Consider the following 15,413-nt stretch of genomic DNA (forward strand, 5'->3'; position numbering starts at 1 on the left):
AGTGAATTAGTGAACAAAAATACAATAATGTCTGGGCAGTGAGCATGCTGGAATTCCAGGTTCATTAAAAACATACAGCTTAAGTGGCGATGCCTATTGCAAAAGACCTTAAACACTTAGAGTTAATCACACTGTCCCACACCCTCTAACATGATGTCATTAGGGACTGGCGAAAGAAGTTACCACTAGTCTCAAAATTCTCGACTCCGTGAGCAAACTAAATAAATATTTGTACCTTCTGACTCTTGAAAGGACCAGGCAATTAAATTCATATGAGTTTTTCCCCTTTCCCTTGACCCAGCAGATCCTTTTAATTAAATGGCTTCTGAGTCAAATCCTTAAATTAGTGAGGAATGTATCACATCCTCAGCAGACTTTCTCTAGCCCAGCAGTTTTCAAACTAGCATGCCTCAGGATCACCTGGTAAATACAGACTGCTAGGCCTAACTCCCACAGTGTCTGATTCAGTAAGTCTAGGGTGGAGACTGATAATTCATACTTCTGACAAGATTACAGGTGAGTCTGCTGCTGTTGTTTGAAAAACCCCTGCTCCAGTCTAGAGAATTCTGGATATTTGACCTCCCCTCAAAAGAGAAAAATTTCTGAGATGAGGCAGGTAAAAACAATTTTTTTTTTTGAGATGGAGTCTCGCTCTTTCGCCCAGGCTAGAGTGCAGTGGTGCGATCTCAGCTCACTATAACCTCCGCCTCCCCGGTTCAAGCAATTCTCCTGCTTCAGCCTCATGAGTAGCTGGGATTATAGGCGCCCGCCACCATGCCTGGCTAATTTTTGTGTTTTTAGTAGAGAGGGGGTTTCACCATGTTGGTCAGGCTGGTCTTGAACTCCTGACCTCGTGATCCCCCTGCCTCGGCCTCCCAAAGTGCTGGGATTATAGGCTTTAGCCACCGCGCCCAGCCTAAAAACAATAAAAAATAAAAATAAAAACTATATATATAAATTTAAAGTACAACTGAGAACACAGCAGATGCTAACTAAAATGGGACTCTACCAGGCACAGTGGCTCACACCTGTAATCTCAGCACTTTGGGAGACAGGTGGATGGATCACTTGAGGCTAGGGGTTCGAGACCAGCCTGGCCAACATGGTGAAACGCTGTCTCTACTGAAAATACAAAAATTAGCTGGGGGTGGTGGTGAGCACCTGTAATCCCAGCTACTCGGGAGGCTGAGGCAAGAGAATTGCTTGAGCTTGGGAGGTGGAGGTTGCAGTGAGCTAAGATCACTCCACTGCACTCCAGCCTGGGCAACACAGTGAGACTTTGTCTCGAAAAAAAAAAAAAAAAAAGGGCCTCTATATTTAAAAGCTTTGCCAAGTTTTCTTGTTGAGCAAAGGAATGAAAGAACTTTATGGGAAGGCACATTGAACAGTGATTGTAACAATCCCTAAAGTGTCTAATATTGTCAATCTGGTGGCAAAGACACCTGTCAAGAAGACAGTTACTGTACTTTAGGCCATCAGAAAAACCACATCCAAGTTGAAAGCTAAGACTCCTCCCCAGACTGAGTTAGGAGAAGGGAGCATTCTGGAAGCCTTGCTCCAGATCCTTTCCATGGAGTCACCTCAGCACATTGTCACCTGGACTAAGTCACCTACATTTTTTTTTGAGACAGTCTTGCTCTGTCCCCCCGGCTGGAGTAAAGTGGCTTAATCTCTGCTCACTGCAACCTCTGCCTCCTGGGCTCAAGCAATCCCCTCACTTCAGCCTCCCGAGTAGCTGGAACTACAGGTGTGCACCATGATGCCTGTCTAATTTTTGTATTTTTTGTAGAGACGGGGTTTCACCATGCTGCCCAGGCTGATCTTGAACTCCTGGGCTCAAGTGATCTGCCCACTTCACCCTCCCAAAGTACTGGGATTACAGGTGTGAGCCACCATGCCCCATGCCCAACCAAGTCACCTACATTTTTTTTTTTTTTTTTTTTTGAGACAGAGTCTTGCTCTGTCGCCCAGGCTGGAGTGCAGTGGTGCGATCTCAGCTCACTGTAAGCTCCGCCTCCCGGGTTCACGCCATTCTCCTGCCTCAGCCTCCTGATTAGCTGGGACCACAGGCGCCCGCCACCATGCCCGGCTAATTTTTTGTATTTTTTTTAGCAGAGACGGGGTTTCACCGTGTTAGCCAGGATGGTCTCGATCTCCTGACCTCGTGATCCACCCGCCTCGGACTCCCAAAGTGCTGGGATTACAGGCATGAGCGACCGCGCCCAGCCTACATTTTTTTTTTTTGAGATAAGAGTCTCACTCTGTCGCCCAGGCTGGAGTGCAGTGGAGCAACCTCAGCTCACTGCAACGTCCACCTCCCAGGTTCAAATGATTTTCCTGCCTCAGCCTCTCGAGTAGCTGGGATTACAGGCAACCACCACCTCACCCGGCTAGTTTCTGTATTTTTAGTAGAGACCGGGTTTCACCATGTTGGCCAGGCTGATCTCGAACTCCTAACCTCAGGTGATCCACCTGCCTCGGCCTCCCAAAGTGCAGGGACTACACGCATGAGCCACCATGCCTGGCCTCACCTACATATTTAACCCAAGAACTTTACTAACATTTTTCCCTCTGAGGTAATGCATCTAAGTTTATGTGATAATCCAGAAGTTTCAAACAAGCATCCTACCAATATTTTCCATACAATAAATACAATGAAAAACTCTTGAAAAATTAGTGTGATGTGTGCTATCTGAAGTACTGAAAAATGTGCTGGAAGGTTTATAAGCAAACATAGAGAATGAAATAAAAATTTGATGACAAAAGGTTTGGTGATTAAACCTTTGTTATAATTTTGTCTATAACCAAATGTTTGCTTCCTCAGCTTTGACCTTAAGCATATACTTACCTTATAAGTATACATATAATGTAAAAATTTATACTAACTATGTTTATACAACTACTTCAGGGTTCTTTTCCTCATATTGAGATGAAAAATTGAAGAAAATGTGAAAAAATGCAAAACCATGGCTGGTTGTGTACTGCATGAAAAATGGAACATAATCTCACATTTCTTTAACTAAAACAGGGTGCAAAAATGGCATTGCTTCCAAACTAGCAAATTAAAATAATTACTGGAATAAAAATATGGCCCACTTGTGTGAGTGTAATATCAGCTGCTCAAATACTAAAAGAAACAATAGTCTGACCTCATCAAAAAATTGCTGAGTTTTGCGAAGTATAAATTTTAATTCGGTCAGTTCCAGGAAGTTTCTCTTCAGAGCTTCCTGGTTTGTGTTGATTTCCTTCAGTTCATTTTCAATCTTCTCAAAATTGGCCTAGACGAAATAAGAAAATATATTAAGCTAAGCTCAATATGTTTGCTCTGAAAGACATTAAATGAATTCATCCCACAGAACTGTTGCCAAGCCGATAGTTCAAAGAGATCTTGGACTTGCCTAGCAAATACTGTGATTTTACTAGAGCAATTTTCTTTATAGAAATTTTTTTGCTTAAAATAATCTCTCCTGGGCTGAGGCAGGTGGATCACTTGAGGTCAGGAGTTCGAGACCAGCCTGACCAAAATGGTGAAACCACGTCTCTACTAAAAATACAAAATTAGCTGGGCGTGCTGGCGCACGACTGTAGTCCCAGCTACTTGGGAGGCTGAAGCAGGAGAATCACTTGAACCCGGGAGGTGGAGGTTGCAGTAAGCCAAGATCACACCACTGTACTTCAGCCTGGGCAACAAGAGCAAAACTCCATCTCATAAATAAATAAATAAATAAATAAATAAATAAATAGTCTTTCCTGGCCGGGCATGGTGACTCACTCCTGGTAATCCCAGCACTTAGGGAGTCTGAGGTGGGTGGCTCATCTGAGGTCAGGAGTTCAAGACCAGCCTGGCCAAACATGACGAAACCCCGTCTCTACTAAAAATACAAAAAAAAATTAGCTGGGTGCAGTGGTGCATGCCTGTAATCCCAGCTACTTGGGAGGCTGAGGCAGGAGAATGGCTTGAACCCGGGAGGCGGAGGTTGCAGTGAGCCAAGATCGCACCACTGCACTCCAGGCTGGGTGAGAGAGCAAGACTCTGTCTGAAAAAAAAAAAAAAAAAAAAAAAAAAGTCTTTCCTTTCTAAGTCATTGTAGAAGTCAAAAAAACAGTCTTTCTTTGTTTACACATTCTATTGTATACTTGGTAACTTTCTCAGGCGATTTCAGATGGATAAAATAATTACTGAGAAGTCTACTGGCTGCCCATTTAGTCTGCAAGATTGCAAGATTAACCAACTAGTAGATAGGCCAGGTGTGGTAGCTCACACCTGTAATCTCAGTACTTTGGGAGGCTGAGGCAGGCAGATTGCTTGAGGTCAGGAGTTCGAGATCAAGCTGGCCAACATGGGAAAATCCCATCTCTACAAAAAATACAAAAAAATTAGCCAGGCATGTTGGCACACAGCTATCGTCTCAGCTACTCTGGAGGCTGAGGTACTAGAACTGCTTGAGCCTGGGAGGCAGGGGTTGCAGTGAGCCAAGATGGGGTCACTGTACTCCAGCCTAGGTGATAGCTATGTCTCAAAAATAAAATAAAATAAAATAAAATAAAATAGTAGATAACTTACTCCAATAAGGTTTCGATAAACCAATAAACATTTACTTAGTGGCATATAATACTGTTTGAGTGTTGTTTGTCACCATAAAAGAGGGGATTCATATGGTCTGGCCATAAAAAAAGAATAAAATCATGTCATTTGCAGCAACATGGATGGAACTGGAGGTCATTATGTTAAGCGAAATAAGCAGGGCACAGACAAATAATACAAGTTTTCACTCATATGTGGGAGCTAAAAAAGTTGATCTCATAGAGGTAGGGAGTGGAATGATAGATACCAGAGGCTATGAAGGGTGTGTGGGTTTGTGGGGGGGATGAAGAGAGGTTGGTTAATGTGGACAAACATACAGTTAGATAGAAGGCATAAGTTCTAATGCTCAATAGCAGAGCAGGGTGCCTATAGTTAACAGCAATGTACTGTATATCTTTCAAAATAGCTAGAAGAGAAGAATTGAAATGTTCCCAACACATAGAAATGGTAAATACTCAAGGTGATGGATACTCCAAATACCCTGACTTGATCATTACACATTCTATGTATACACCAAAATATCACATGTACACCATAAATGTGTACAAATATTATCTATCAAAATCCCACCTACAAGAAACTTACAATCAGTAGATAATGCTGACAAAGTTAGCAAGAATTACTTTACTCTCTATCTGCTCAGGAAAGTAATTTCTGCGTTCAAGTAGAAAGAAACTTTTCTGGTTTTCCCAGAAGTGTTTACCTCTAAGTCAATCATGTCCCGGGGGAAGGGAACCTCTGGGTTTTCACCGGTGTCCATAATCGGAATGTTAGCTTTTCTTATCTCTTTCTCAACAAATCCTAAAATGACAGAATCAAAACATTCATGTCTAACTGCACATGCTCGTAATCGCCATTATTTAAGGAAAACAATTAACATCTAAGACCTGGCTACAAAAAGTTTTATTTAAAAAAGATACTTTATATATATATATATATAAAAGATATAATATCTTTTAATATGAAAGAAGCACCTTTTTTCTCCACATCCCTCTTTCTCCTTCCTCACATTCTCTAAAGCTACTCCAAAGGGTGGTCATCCCACAACTGCCTTCTTTCCTTCTTCAGGTCTTAACACTGGCCTTCAAGGCCACACCTCTCCTCCACACGCGAATGCCACTCCAAAGTATGACAGTTCTGCTTATAGATATTATTGGCAAAGCAGAGTTATGAAGAAGAGTATAATGCAATAGAATATTTGACACTTAACACACTAGTGAGACAACTCTAGATCTAAAGGGGTTCATTAAATTTGAAAACAATCAGGTCAGTTTTAAGCATAAAAAATAAAAATGAAAAAGCACAACAGGTAATAACGACACAAAATACCAGAAGAGAAGAGTGTTTCAGGTAACAACTACAACTGTTTTTTAGAGTGGGGACCAAATTCACTTATCAGCTAACCATAAGCTGGCTTAGTAGAGTGGCAAGATCATGGATTTTTGAGCCAGAGAGAGCAACCTGACTTCAAATACTGATTCCATCATAACTGTTTATGATCTAGGGCAAGTCATTAAGCCTCTCTGATCTTTAGTTTCCTCAATTATTAAATAAGATAATACCCATCTTGAAGGAATGTTATGGAGAATGAATAAAGTAATGTATATGAGCAACCTAGCCCTCAAGAGAACTTAGATAAATGTTAGTTTCCTCCCTTTTTTTTTTTTTTGAGACGGAGTCTCGCTCTGTCGCCCAGGCTGGAGTGCAGTGGTGCGATCTCAGCTCACTGCAAGCTCTGCCTCCCGGGTCCATGCCATTCTCCAGCCTCAGCCTCCCCAGTAGCTGGGATTACAGGCGCCTGCCACCACACCCAGCTAATTTTTTGTATTTTCAGTAGAGACAGGGTTTCACCATGTTAGCCAGGATGGTCTCGATCTCCTGACCTCGTGATCCACCCGCCTCAGCCTCCCAAAGTGCTGGGATTACAGGTGTGAGCCACCGGGCCCGGCCAGTTTCTTCCCTCTTAAATAGCTCAAATTAAAAGGTGGCTCTGCTGACAAAAACTGATGGTGTGCTGGGTCCTATTTCTCAAAATTCTATAATGTAGTTTTGTTATTAAAATCTCACAAAAAAAAACCAGTTTTCAGTTTGCAGCATGTTATTTCAAACGAGGTTTCCATTAAGCACTACTTAGCCCAAAGACCACAAAATCTACTCGTATACGAGAAATACACCTTGGCATCTTAACTGCAAGATTTTTCCCTTTTCTCTTATAACATTTTCTTCCTCTATTAAGAGGACTAATGTCACTAATCTAAGACAAATGATTCATTAAAGGAACATTACACAAGACCAAAGTGCACATACGAAGCTTTCGATCCATTTCTTCACATCTTCTAACCTCATTCACAAATTTCCGTTGGAAAACATTCACATCTGGATTTAACTGAAAAATAAAAACACAATACCAAACATTGAAATATTGTATCTATTTCTTCTGTTTCTCAAGCAACACATTCTGCAAAGCGAAAAACTAATTTTGTGTCAATGCATGATGCAACACTAATCAAAACTGTCTACTGATCCAAAAAAACTGCTTTATGGCCAGTCACACCAGCTAAGGATAAAAACTTCCTCCCTTGTTGCTGCAACATTACTGGAATGGAGGCAAATTAGGTAAAACACAATGGTACAAAAATGTTCTTCCTAGGCAAAAGTCTCAGTGAGCTTCCTTCCCACCACCTAAAATTTGGGCAATGAATATCACAGAAGCTCTTTCTGGTTTTCCTTCTTTCTTTCCAAGCACAAGAGGAACTTCTCTTGTTTTTCTGTCCCAAGGCCTTCACCTTCTCAGTGACAGGCTTTAGTTTATTCATTCATACACCACAAGTAATTGCTTTTTTTTTTTTTGAGACAGAGTCTTGCTCTGTCACCAGGCTGGAGTGCAATGGCGTGATCTTGGCTCACTGCAACCTCTGCCTCCCAGGATCAAGCAATTCTCCTGCCTCAGCCTCTTGAGTAGCTGGGATTACAGGTGCGCACCACCACGCCCAGCTAATTTTCTTGCATTTTTGGTAGAGACAGGGTTTCACCATGTTGGCCAGGATGGTCTCGAACTCCTGACCTCAGATGATCCACCCACCTCGGCCTCCCAAAGTGCTGGGATTGCAGGCATGAGCCACCACATCTGGCACCATAAGTAATTTTCAAAGCAATATGACAGATGTTCTGGAATATACAAATAAAAACAAAACAAGTAACTACTCACTAAAAAGCTAGCAATCTGGCCGGTCACAGTGGCTCACGCTTGTAATCCCAGCATTTTGGGAGGCCAAGGTGGGCGGATCATCTGAGGTCAGGAGTTCAAGACCAGCCTGGCCAACATGGCGAAACTCCATGTCTACTAAAAATACAAAATTAGCCGGGCGTGGTAGCGTACATCTGTAACCCCAGCTACTCAGGAGGCCAAGGCAGAAGAATCGCTTGAACCCGGGAGGCTGAGGTTGCAGTGAGCCAAAATCATGCCACTGCACTCCAGCCTGGGTGACAAGAGTGAGACTCTTGTCTCAAAAAAATAAATAGGCCGGATGCGGTGGCTCACGCCTATAATCCTAGCACTTTGGGAGGCTGAGGCAAGAGGATTATCTGAGCTCAGGAGTTCGAGACCAGCCTGGACAACATGGCGAAACCCTGTCTCAACTAAAAATACAAAAAATTAGCCGGGCATGATGGTACATGCCTGTAATCCCAGCTACTCAGGAGGCTGAGGCACAAGAATCAATTGAACCTGGGAGGGAGAGGTTGCAGTGAGCCAAGATCGTGCCATTGCACTCCAGCCTGGGCAACAGAGCGAGACTGTGTCTCAAAAAATAATAATAATAAATTAATTAAATTAAATAAAAAGCTTGCAATCTAACAGAGAAGAAGATGAACCCAACCAATAAAATAGTATGTGATAAATTCCATAAAAGTAACACAAATAAAGAACTATATTTACTCAACATTTATGAAGCACCAAATAGGTGTCAGATACTGAACTAGGCACTGGGGAAAATACAAAGAATAAGCTATGTCCTAGCTTTGAAAAGCTGAACAACACAATTTATTAGCTTAATCATGTATGTGTGTATATATATTATATGCATACACACATAGAAACATACAAACACATTGGCCGGGCACGGTGGCTCACGCTTGTAATCCCAGCACTTTGGGAGACCAAGGCGGGCAGTTCATGAGGTCAGGAGTTCGAGACCAGCCCGGCCAACACAGTGAAACCCCGTCTCTACTGAAAATACAAAAAAATTAGCCGGGCGTGGCAGTGGGCACCTGTAATCCCAGCTACTTGGAAGGCTGAGGCAGAAGAATTGCTTGAAACCGGGAGGCGGAGGTTGCAATGAGCTGAGATCGTGCCACTGCACTCCAGCCTGGGTGACAGAACTAGACTCAGTCTCAAAAAAGAGAAAAAAAAAAATACAAACACACACATACATATCCATGTATTCAACACTTCTCTCTTTGAGAACTCAATATATTAATATTAGAGGAATCTAAGGCAAAAATTTTTATTAGCAATTAAGATTAATAATAAGCTATGTCCCAGTCTTCAGCTCTACAAGAAGAGACGGACACAAACCAATTATTACAATTTGTTGTGATAAATGCTATTAAAAAGGAATTAAAAGATGTGGAAAACTGTTGGCAGTTTCTTACAAAGTTAAACATACACCTACCCAACCCATGACTGAGCATTCCACTACTCAGTTACTGTTGACCTTTGAACAATGTGGGTTTGAACTCTGCTGGTCCACTAACACACAGATTTTCCTCCACCTGGGCCACCTTGAGACAGTAAGACCAACCCCTCCCCTTCCTCCTCCTCAGCCTCCTCAACATAAAGACAATAAGGATGAAGACCTTCATGATGATCCACTTTCAGTAAATACAGTTTATCTTCCTTATGATTTTCTTAACAGTATTTTCTTTTCTCTAGCTTACTTTATTGTGAGAATACAGTGTACAATACATATAACATACAAAATATGTATTAATCGACTGTTTATGAAATTGTTAGGGCTTCTGGTCAAAAGCAGGCTATCAATAGTTAAGTTTTGGAGGAGTCAAAATTGTATGCAGATTTTTGACTGCATGGGGAGATTGGCACCCCTAACCCCTGCATTTTCAAGGATCAACTGTATTTGCTTAAGAAAAATCAAAACTTGTAAACTAAAAAAAAGACTTTTATGATAATGTTTACTTCAGCTTTAATCATAACAGCCCCAAAAGAGTAATGACAAAAGAAAAGGATGAAAACACTGTGGTGTAATCATACAATGAACTACTTACCGTTCGGCAATTTTTAAAAATGAACTACAGATACATGCAAGAAACAGAGGCTGAGTGAAAGAAGTCAGACATAAGAGTTTGCAATGTATGAGTCATTTACATATAATTCAAGAACAGGGAAAACTAATCCTATGATGACAGCAATCAAAACAGAGGTTACCTATGAAGGGTAGCAACTGACTAGCAGTAGACACAGATACTTTTCTGGACTGATGAAAATGTTCAGTCTGGGCCTGGTGGCTCACATCTGTAATCCTAGCACTTTGGGAGGCTGAGGGGGGGTGGATCACCTGAGGTCAGGAGTTCGAGACCAGCCTGGGCAACATGGTGAAACTCCATCTCTACTAAAATAGAAAAAAAAAATTAGCCGGGCTCGGCGGTGTGCGCCTGTAGTCCCAGCTACTCAGGAGGCTGAGGCAGGATTGCTTGAACCCAGGAGGCGGAGGTTGCAATGAGCCAAGATCACACCACTACACTCCAGCCTGGGCGACAGAGCAAGATTCTGTCTCCAAAAAAAAAAAAAAAAAAAAAATGTTCCATATCCTGATTGGGGTGCTGGTTACAGAGGTATATAAAGTTATCAATTCAGCAAATTGTACTCTTAAGATGTGTACATTTCAGCCAGGCACAGTGGCTCACACCAGTAATCCTAGCACTTTGGGAGGCTGAGGCAGGAGGACCGCTTGAGTCCAGGAGTTCAAGACCAACCTGGGTAACATGGCGAGACCCCCATCTCTATTTTTTTCTTAATGTTATAAATTTTATTATTGAAAAAAAATTAACAGAACTAGAAGAAACTGAAATATCTGTTGGCCAGGTATGGTGGCTCATGCTTGTAATCCCAGCATTTTGGGAGGCCGAGGCAGGTGGATCACCAGAGGTCAGAAGTTCGAGACCAGCCTGGCCAATGTGGTGAAACCCCGTCTCTACTAAAAATACAAAAATTAGCTGGGCATGGTGGTGCATGCCTTTAGTCCCAGCTACTCAGGAGGCTGAGGCAGGAGAATTGCTTGAACCTGGGAGGCGGAGGCTGCAATGAGCTGAGATCGCACCACTGCACTCCAGCCTGGGCGACAGAGTGGACTCTGTCTCAAAAAGAAAAGCAACAACAACAACAACAAAAACTACACATAGGAGAAATAAAAGCAAAACAAATCACTGTACGGGTTACCTCTGGGGTGGAAGAAAGGACTGGCATGGAGCAAAGAGAAACAGAGGTTTCAATTATACACGGAATGTTTCCCTCTTAAGCAGATAGTAAAAACATAGGTGGTCATTATAATATTCCCCCCACCTCTGTTTTTTTTTTTTGGTTTTGAGACAGTGTCATGCTCTGTCACCCAGGCTGGAGTGCAGTGGCATAATCACAGCTCACTACAGCCTCGACCTCCCGGGCTTCAGCGATCCTCCCACCTTAGCTTCCCAAGCAGCTGGGACCACAGGCATGTACCACCACATCCGGCATTTTTTTTTTTTTTTTTTGGCAGAGACGGGATCTCCCTATGTTGCCCAGACTGGTCTCCAACTCCTGGGCTCAAGCGATCCTCCTGCCTTGGCCTCTCAAAGTACTGGCATTTCAGGTGTGAGCCATTGCACCTGGCCCCTATCTCTTTTTTTTTGTATGACTGAAGTATAGCATAAGTAAAAGAAAAGACGGCTGAATAGAGCCAATAGATGTTAAGCAGAGGGACAACATAGGACCAGATGAAGAACTGCAAATTAAGGATGACAAGTTTTTTGTTGTTGTTGTTTGAGACGGAGTCTCGCTCTGTCGCCCAGGCTGCGTGCAATCACACAATCTCGGCTCACTGCAACCTCCGCCTCCCAGGTTCAGGCGATTCTCCTGCCTCAGCCTCCCGAGTAGCTGGGATTACAGGCCTGCGCCACCATGCTAATTTTTTTTTGTATTTTTAGTAGAGTCGGGGTTTCACCATGTTGGCCAGACTGATCTCAAACTCCTGACCTCCCGATCCGCCCACCTCAGCCTCCCAAAGTGTTAGGATTATAGGCGTGAGCCACTGTACCCAGGCTAGATTGTCCATATTCTTTAGATAGCTTCTCCAAGTGCCCAGTATAATATTCCAAAATAATGAATATTCAGTATATGCTTATTTATATACTATATATCTATAGCTGGATACCTCAAATTTTATTTTTTTTAAATGTCCTACTACATGGAAAAACTGCAATATATTTTTTTAAATACCTTGCTATTTAGCAAGTGAAAGCCTTGATCAGGTTAGTTTGGTAACCTCTCCCTGCATCCCAAACAATTACCTGGAGAATGCTTAGGACTGTTCTGAAAGTGGGAGCTAGCAAAAGCATGTAAAGATTGGCACAAAACATTCTCACCTTTAGAAAGACAACTCAAAATGTGCATTCTGCCAATAGGAAGCCAGTGCTATAATGTTATTTTTGCAAATAAAAAACAAAACATTCATCATAAGGCATCTGACCACGATAGCAATAGAGTTCAGCAGTAATCAAGTCGCAGCCCCACAACTACTTACGTCACGAAACTGAACCTTTCCAAGTTCTCCTAATTCACTGACACAACAATAAGCAGCTTCTGACTGTAGAAAAAGCTGGGCCAGTGTCATTTCTTCACTCCGGAAAAGCTCCCCCATGGTGGCAGAAGGTACCAGTCAAGTGAGTACCTGGATTTCTCTCCAACCTGAAGCAAAGAGAAAATGACATAACTTTGGAAATTACCACGAGGGCTAAGAGCAAATGACACCCCACTACGGCTCTTGCATTTACATTTCTAACACCCCATGAGGACAGGTCAACAACTGTTTTTGACACCCTGTCTAGAAAGATGGAAAGGAGAAATTGCAAAGGCAGTTCCTGAATTCTGTCCCACAGAGTGTCAGATGAAAAGTCACTTCCATTCCAGTCAACATCAGGATCAAATGACAATTATTTTGGGCAACTCAACAGATAAGAATGTATCCAGATTAAAGACAGGAACTGGGAACCTCAAACAACTCTTTAAATACCCAGGACACAATATTGAGGCAGTGACTTTCACACTGCTCAATCTGTTTTTGCTAGTGCAGGAAACAAACAGAAGAGGCCTTCAATACCCTCTCATAAAGATGTCTGCCTTGTAACTATCCTTCTCCCTTCTACTGACAATGCGCATTTCTAAAAGCCCAAAGTTCTGGCACTATCCTAAAGCTATGGCTACACTAAAGGGTTTAATCTTCCAGATTCCTCAGAAAACAATATTTCCCCACTTAGGAATTCAAACAAATAACCATCATCTGGAAAAAGCAACCAGTTTGCATATTAAGCTCAATTTCAAATCAAGCATGACAGGAACACACTGATAATGACAAAGCAGTTTTATCAAGCCACAGAGAATAAGCCTTCCACCTCTGCAGCTTTCTGTTTCTCATCCCTACCTTCAAGATTAATTACATTCTTCTATCTGTCAAATCTCATGAGCCAATAAAGGTTTCGTTTTAGTGCTGTCTTACTGTTGCCGGGTATGAGACAACTGGCGCTATCAGTGGTCCTGAAACTGCAATTATTTATTCTCGATCAGCTAATGTAAGGCACAGCCTGTCCAGTATCCAAACTCAGAAAAATGCACAGTATTTTTAATGTCATAAGGGCATCTATACTGAGTACTCATAGATGAGTCTCACATCAAAGGAAGATTTACTCTTCTGGAATGCTGGGAGACATTTTGAGAAATCTGAACGAACAAACCTTTGTGCATGTGATGTTCAAGACAGTAACACACGCTCAGACATAAGCAAGGACTTCTGAAGAGAATATGCAGGCTGACTTTAAGATTCTGTACATCTGAATCATCCAAATCAGCTGTTACCGGCACCACCCTTAAACAAAGAGAGATTCTACAACCTCTAAACACATAAAATTAGGCCTGGTCAGCATAGTTCAGGAGCTGTGGATAATGATAAGCCTCCAACGAGTCGCCTCCCTCCTCCTGCTCTTTAATGATTATAGGTCTCCCAAGAATATCTCTATAGCAATGGAGGCTAACAGAAAACTAATTAGGCCAAAGTAGTTCTGGACGCTCACAAAACAAGATATGAAGAAACAGCAATTCTGCAAAAGATGAGTCCAACTACAGCGCCCCCGCGCCCTGCCTCGAAGAATCTCACTCCTGTCATCCGGTCCTCGCCTCCTCCCACGGTATTCACCTGCTTCATTTCCTGTCTACCCAATGAGCAGGAATTCTCTGGACTCAGGCTCATCTACCTTGAGATGGGAAAAAAGGAGAGGAAAACCCCCAAACTGAGAAACCCTTTAAGAAGCCCCCTAAATTCTTCTGCCTATCCAATAACCTCCGGTTCCTCCGCCTACCCCTTAAAGCAGGGAAGAGATTCGGGGCTTCCAAAGGGCAGTGAGCCTCCGGTTCCTCAGGGCAGAGGAGGGGTGCCCAAGGAGGGGGCGAACCCCCATTTTATCTCGAAGACGTCAGATCCCCGCTAATTCCTCTGACAATCAAGGGCGCTCTTAGAAGGATTTCTTACGTCCATCGAGGGCCGCTCCCTGTTGCGCTAAACCCACAGCCCCCGCTCACCTCCAACCTCCGCCACAGCAACCGCCGCAGCCAAACCCGCAGCCTCCGCGGCTCCGGGAGCAGCGCTTCGACGTGCTTGCGTCCGCAAAGCCCCGCCCCTGCGCCGCCGCCGGCCCCCGCCCCCGCAATGACCTCATTGCAGTTGGCCAATGGGGTGCGGCCTCGCCCGGGCTGCAGCAGTGCGGAGTCACGGGGGTCGCAGGCGAGACCCAGCGTGCTGACGCCATGTTGGCCTGTGTGCTGTGTCTCCAGGCTGGGGAGGGTTAGCGGATGGGGCTGGAGGTGCAGGTGCTCGAGGCCTTAAGTTCCTGAGCCTCCCTGAATCCTTTTTCTTACCCCTTATACTGGGGTAGGTTGTCTTTTCTCTTTTCTTTTTTTTTGAAGTCTCATTCTGTTGCCCAAGCTGGAGTGCAGTGGCGTGATCTCGGCCCACTGCAACCTCCACCTCCCGGGTTCAAGCGATTCTCCTGCCTCAGCCTCCCAAGTAGCTGGGACTACAGGCACGCACCACCATGCCCGGCTAATTTTTGTATTTATTTATTTATTTTTAGTAGAGACGGGGTTTCACTATGTTGGCCAGGCTGAGTCTCGAATCCTGACCTCGCGATCCACCCGCCTTGGCCTCCCAAAGTGTCGGGATTACAAGCGTGAGCCACCACGCTTGGCCTTTTTTTTTTTTTTTTAAGATGGTCTGTTTCCCAGGCGGGAATGCAGTGGCGCAGTCTCAGCTCACTGCAGCCTCCGCCTCCCGGGTTCAGGCGATTCTCCTGCCTCAGCCTCCCTAGTAGCTGAGATTACAGGCACGCACCACGCCACCCGGCTATTTTTGTATTTTTTGTAGAGATGGGGTTTTGCCATGTTGCCCAGACTGGTCCTGGCCTCCACCCGCCTCGGCCTCCCAAAGTGCTGGGATTACAGGTGTGAGCCACCGCGCCCGGCCCTCTCTTTATTTTCATATCCAAAGAATTAATTCACACATACGCA

The 15,413-nt window shown here is 43.6% G+C and overlaps 1 protein-coding gene across 16 annotated transcripts in view; it reads right to left on the reverse strand.

The window, feature by feature from the left end:
• Positions 1-14,567, reverse strand: part of ATP6V0A1 (ATPase H+ transporting V0 subunit a1) — a 63,863-nt gene extending 49,296 nt beyond the window's left edge. For 11 of the 16 annotated variants that reach the window (XR_010133614.1, XR_010133613.1, XR_010133612.1 and 8 more), the window contains exons 1-5: positions 14,430-14,532; positions 12,382-12,545; positions 6,893-6,971; positions 5,289-5,386; positions 3,150-3,278 (exon numbers count right to left, since the gene is read on the reverse strand). Coding sequence is in view for 12 of the 16 variants with exons in the window: in XM_031011763.3 (XP_030867623.1) it covers positions 3,150-3,278; positions 5,289-5,386; positions 6,893-6,971; positions 12,382-12,498 (423 nt within the window). In the remaining 4 variants the exon portion in view is untranslated. Of the gene's footprint in view, positions 1-3,149; positions 3,279-5,288; positions 5,387-6,892; positions 6,972-12,381; positions 12,546-14,209 lie in introns of all 16 variants that reach the window. The other 5 variants (XM_031011764.3, XM_031011762.3, XM_055388099.2 and 2 more) reach the window with 5 other exon arrangements.
• Between the last annotated feature and the right edge of the window lie 846 nt (positions 14,568-15,413).

The sequence above is a fragment of the Gorilla gorilla genome, chromosome 4 (assembly GCF_029281585.2).
Source record: "Gorilla gorilla gorilla isolate KB3781 chromosome 4, NHGRI_mGorGor1-v2.1_pri, whole genome shotgun sequence".
Taxonomy (NCBI): Eukaryota; Metazoa; Chordata; class Mammalia; order Primates; family Hominidae; genus Gorilla; species Gorilla gorilla.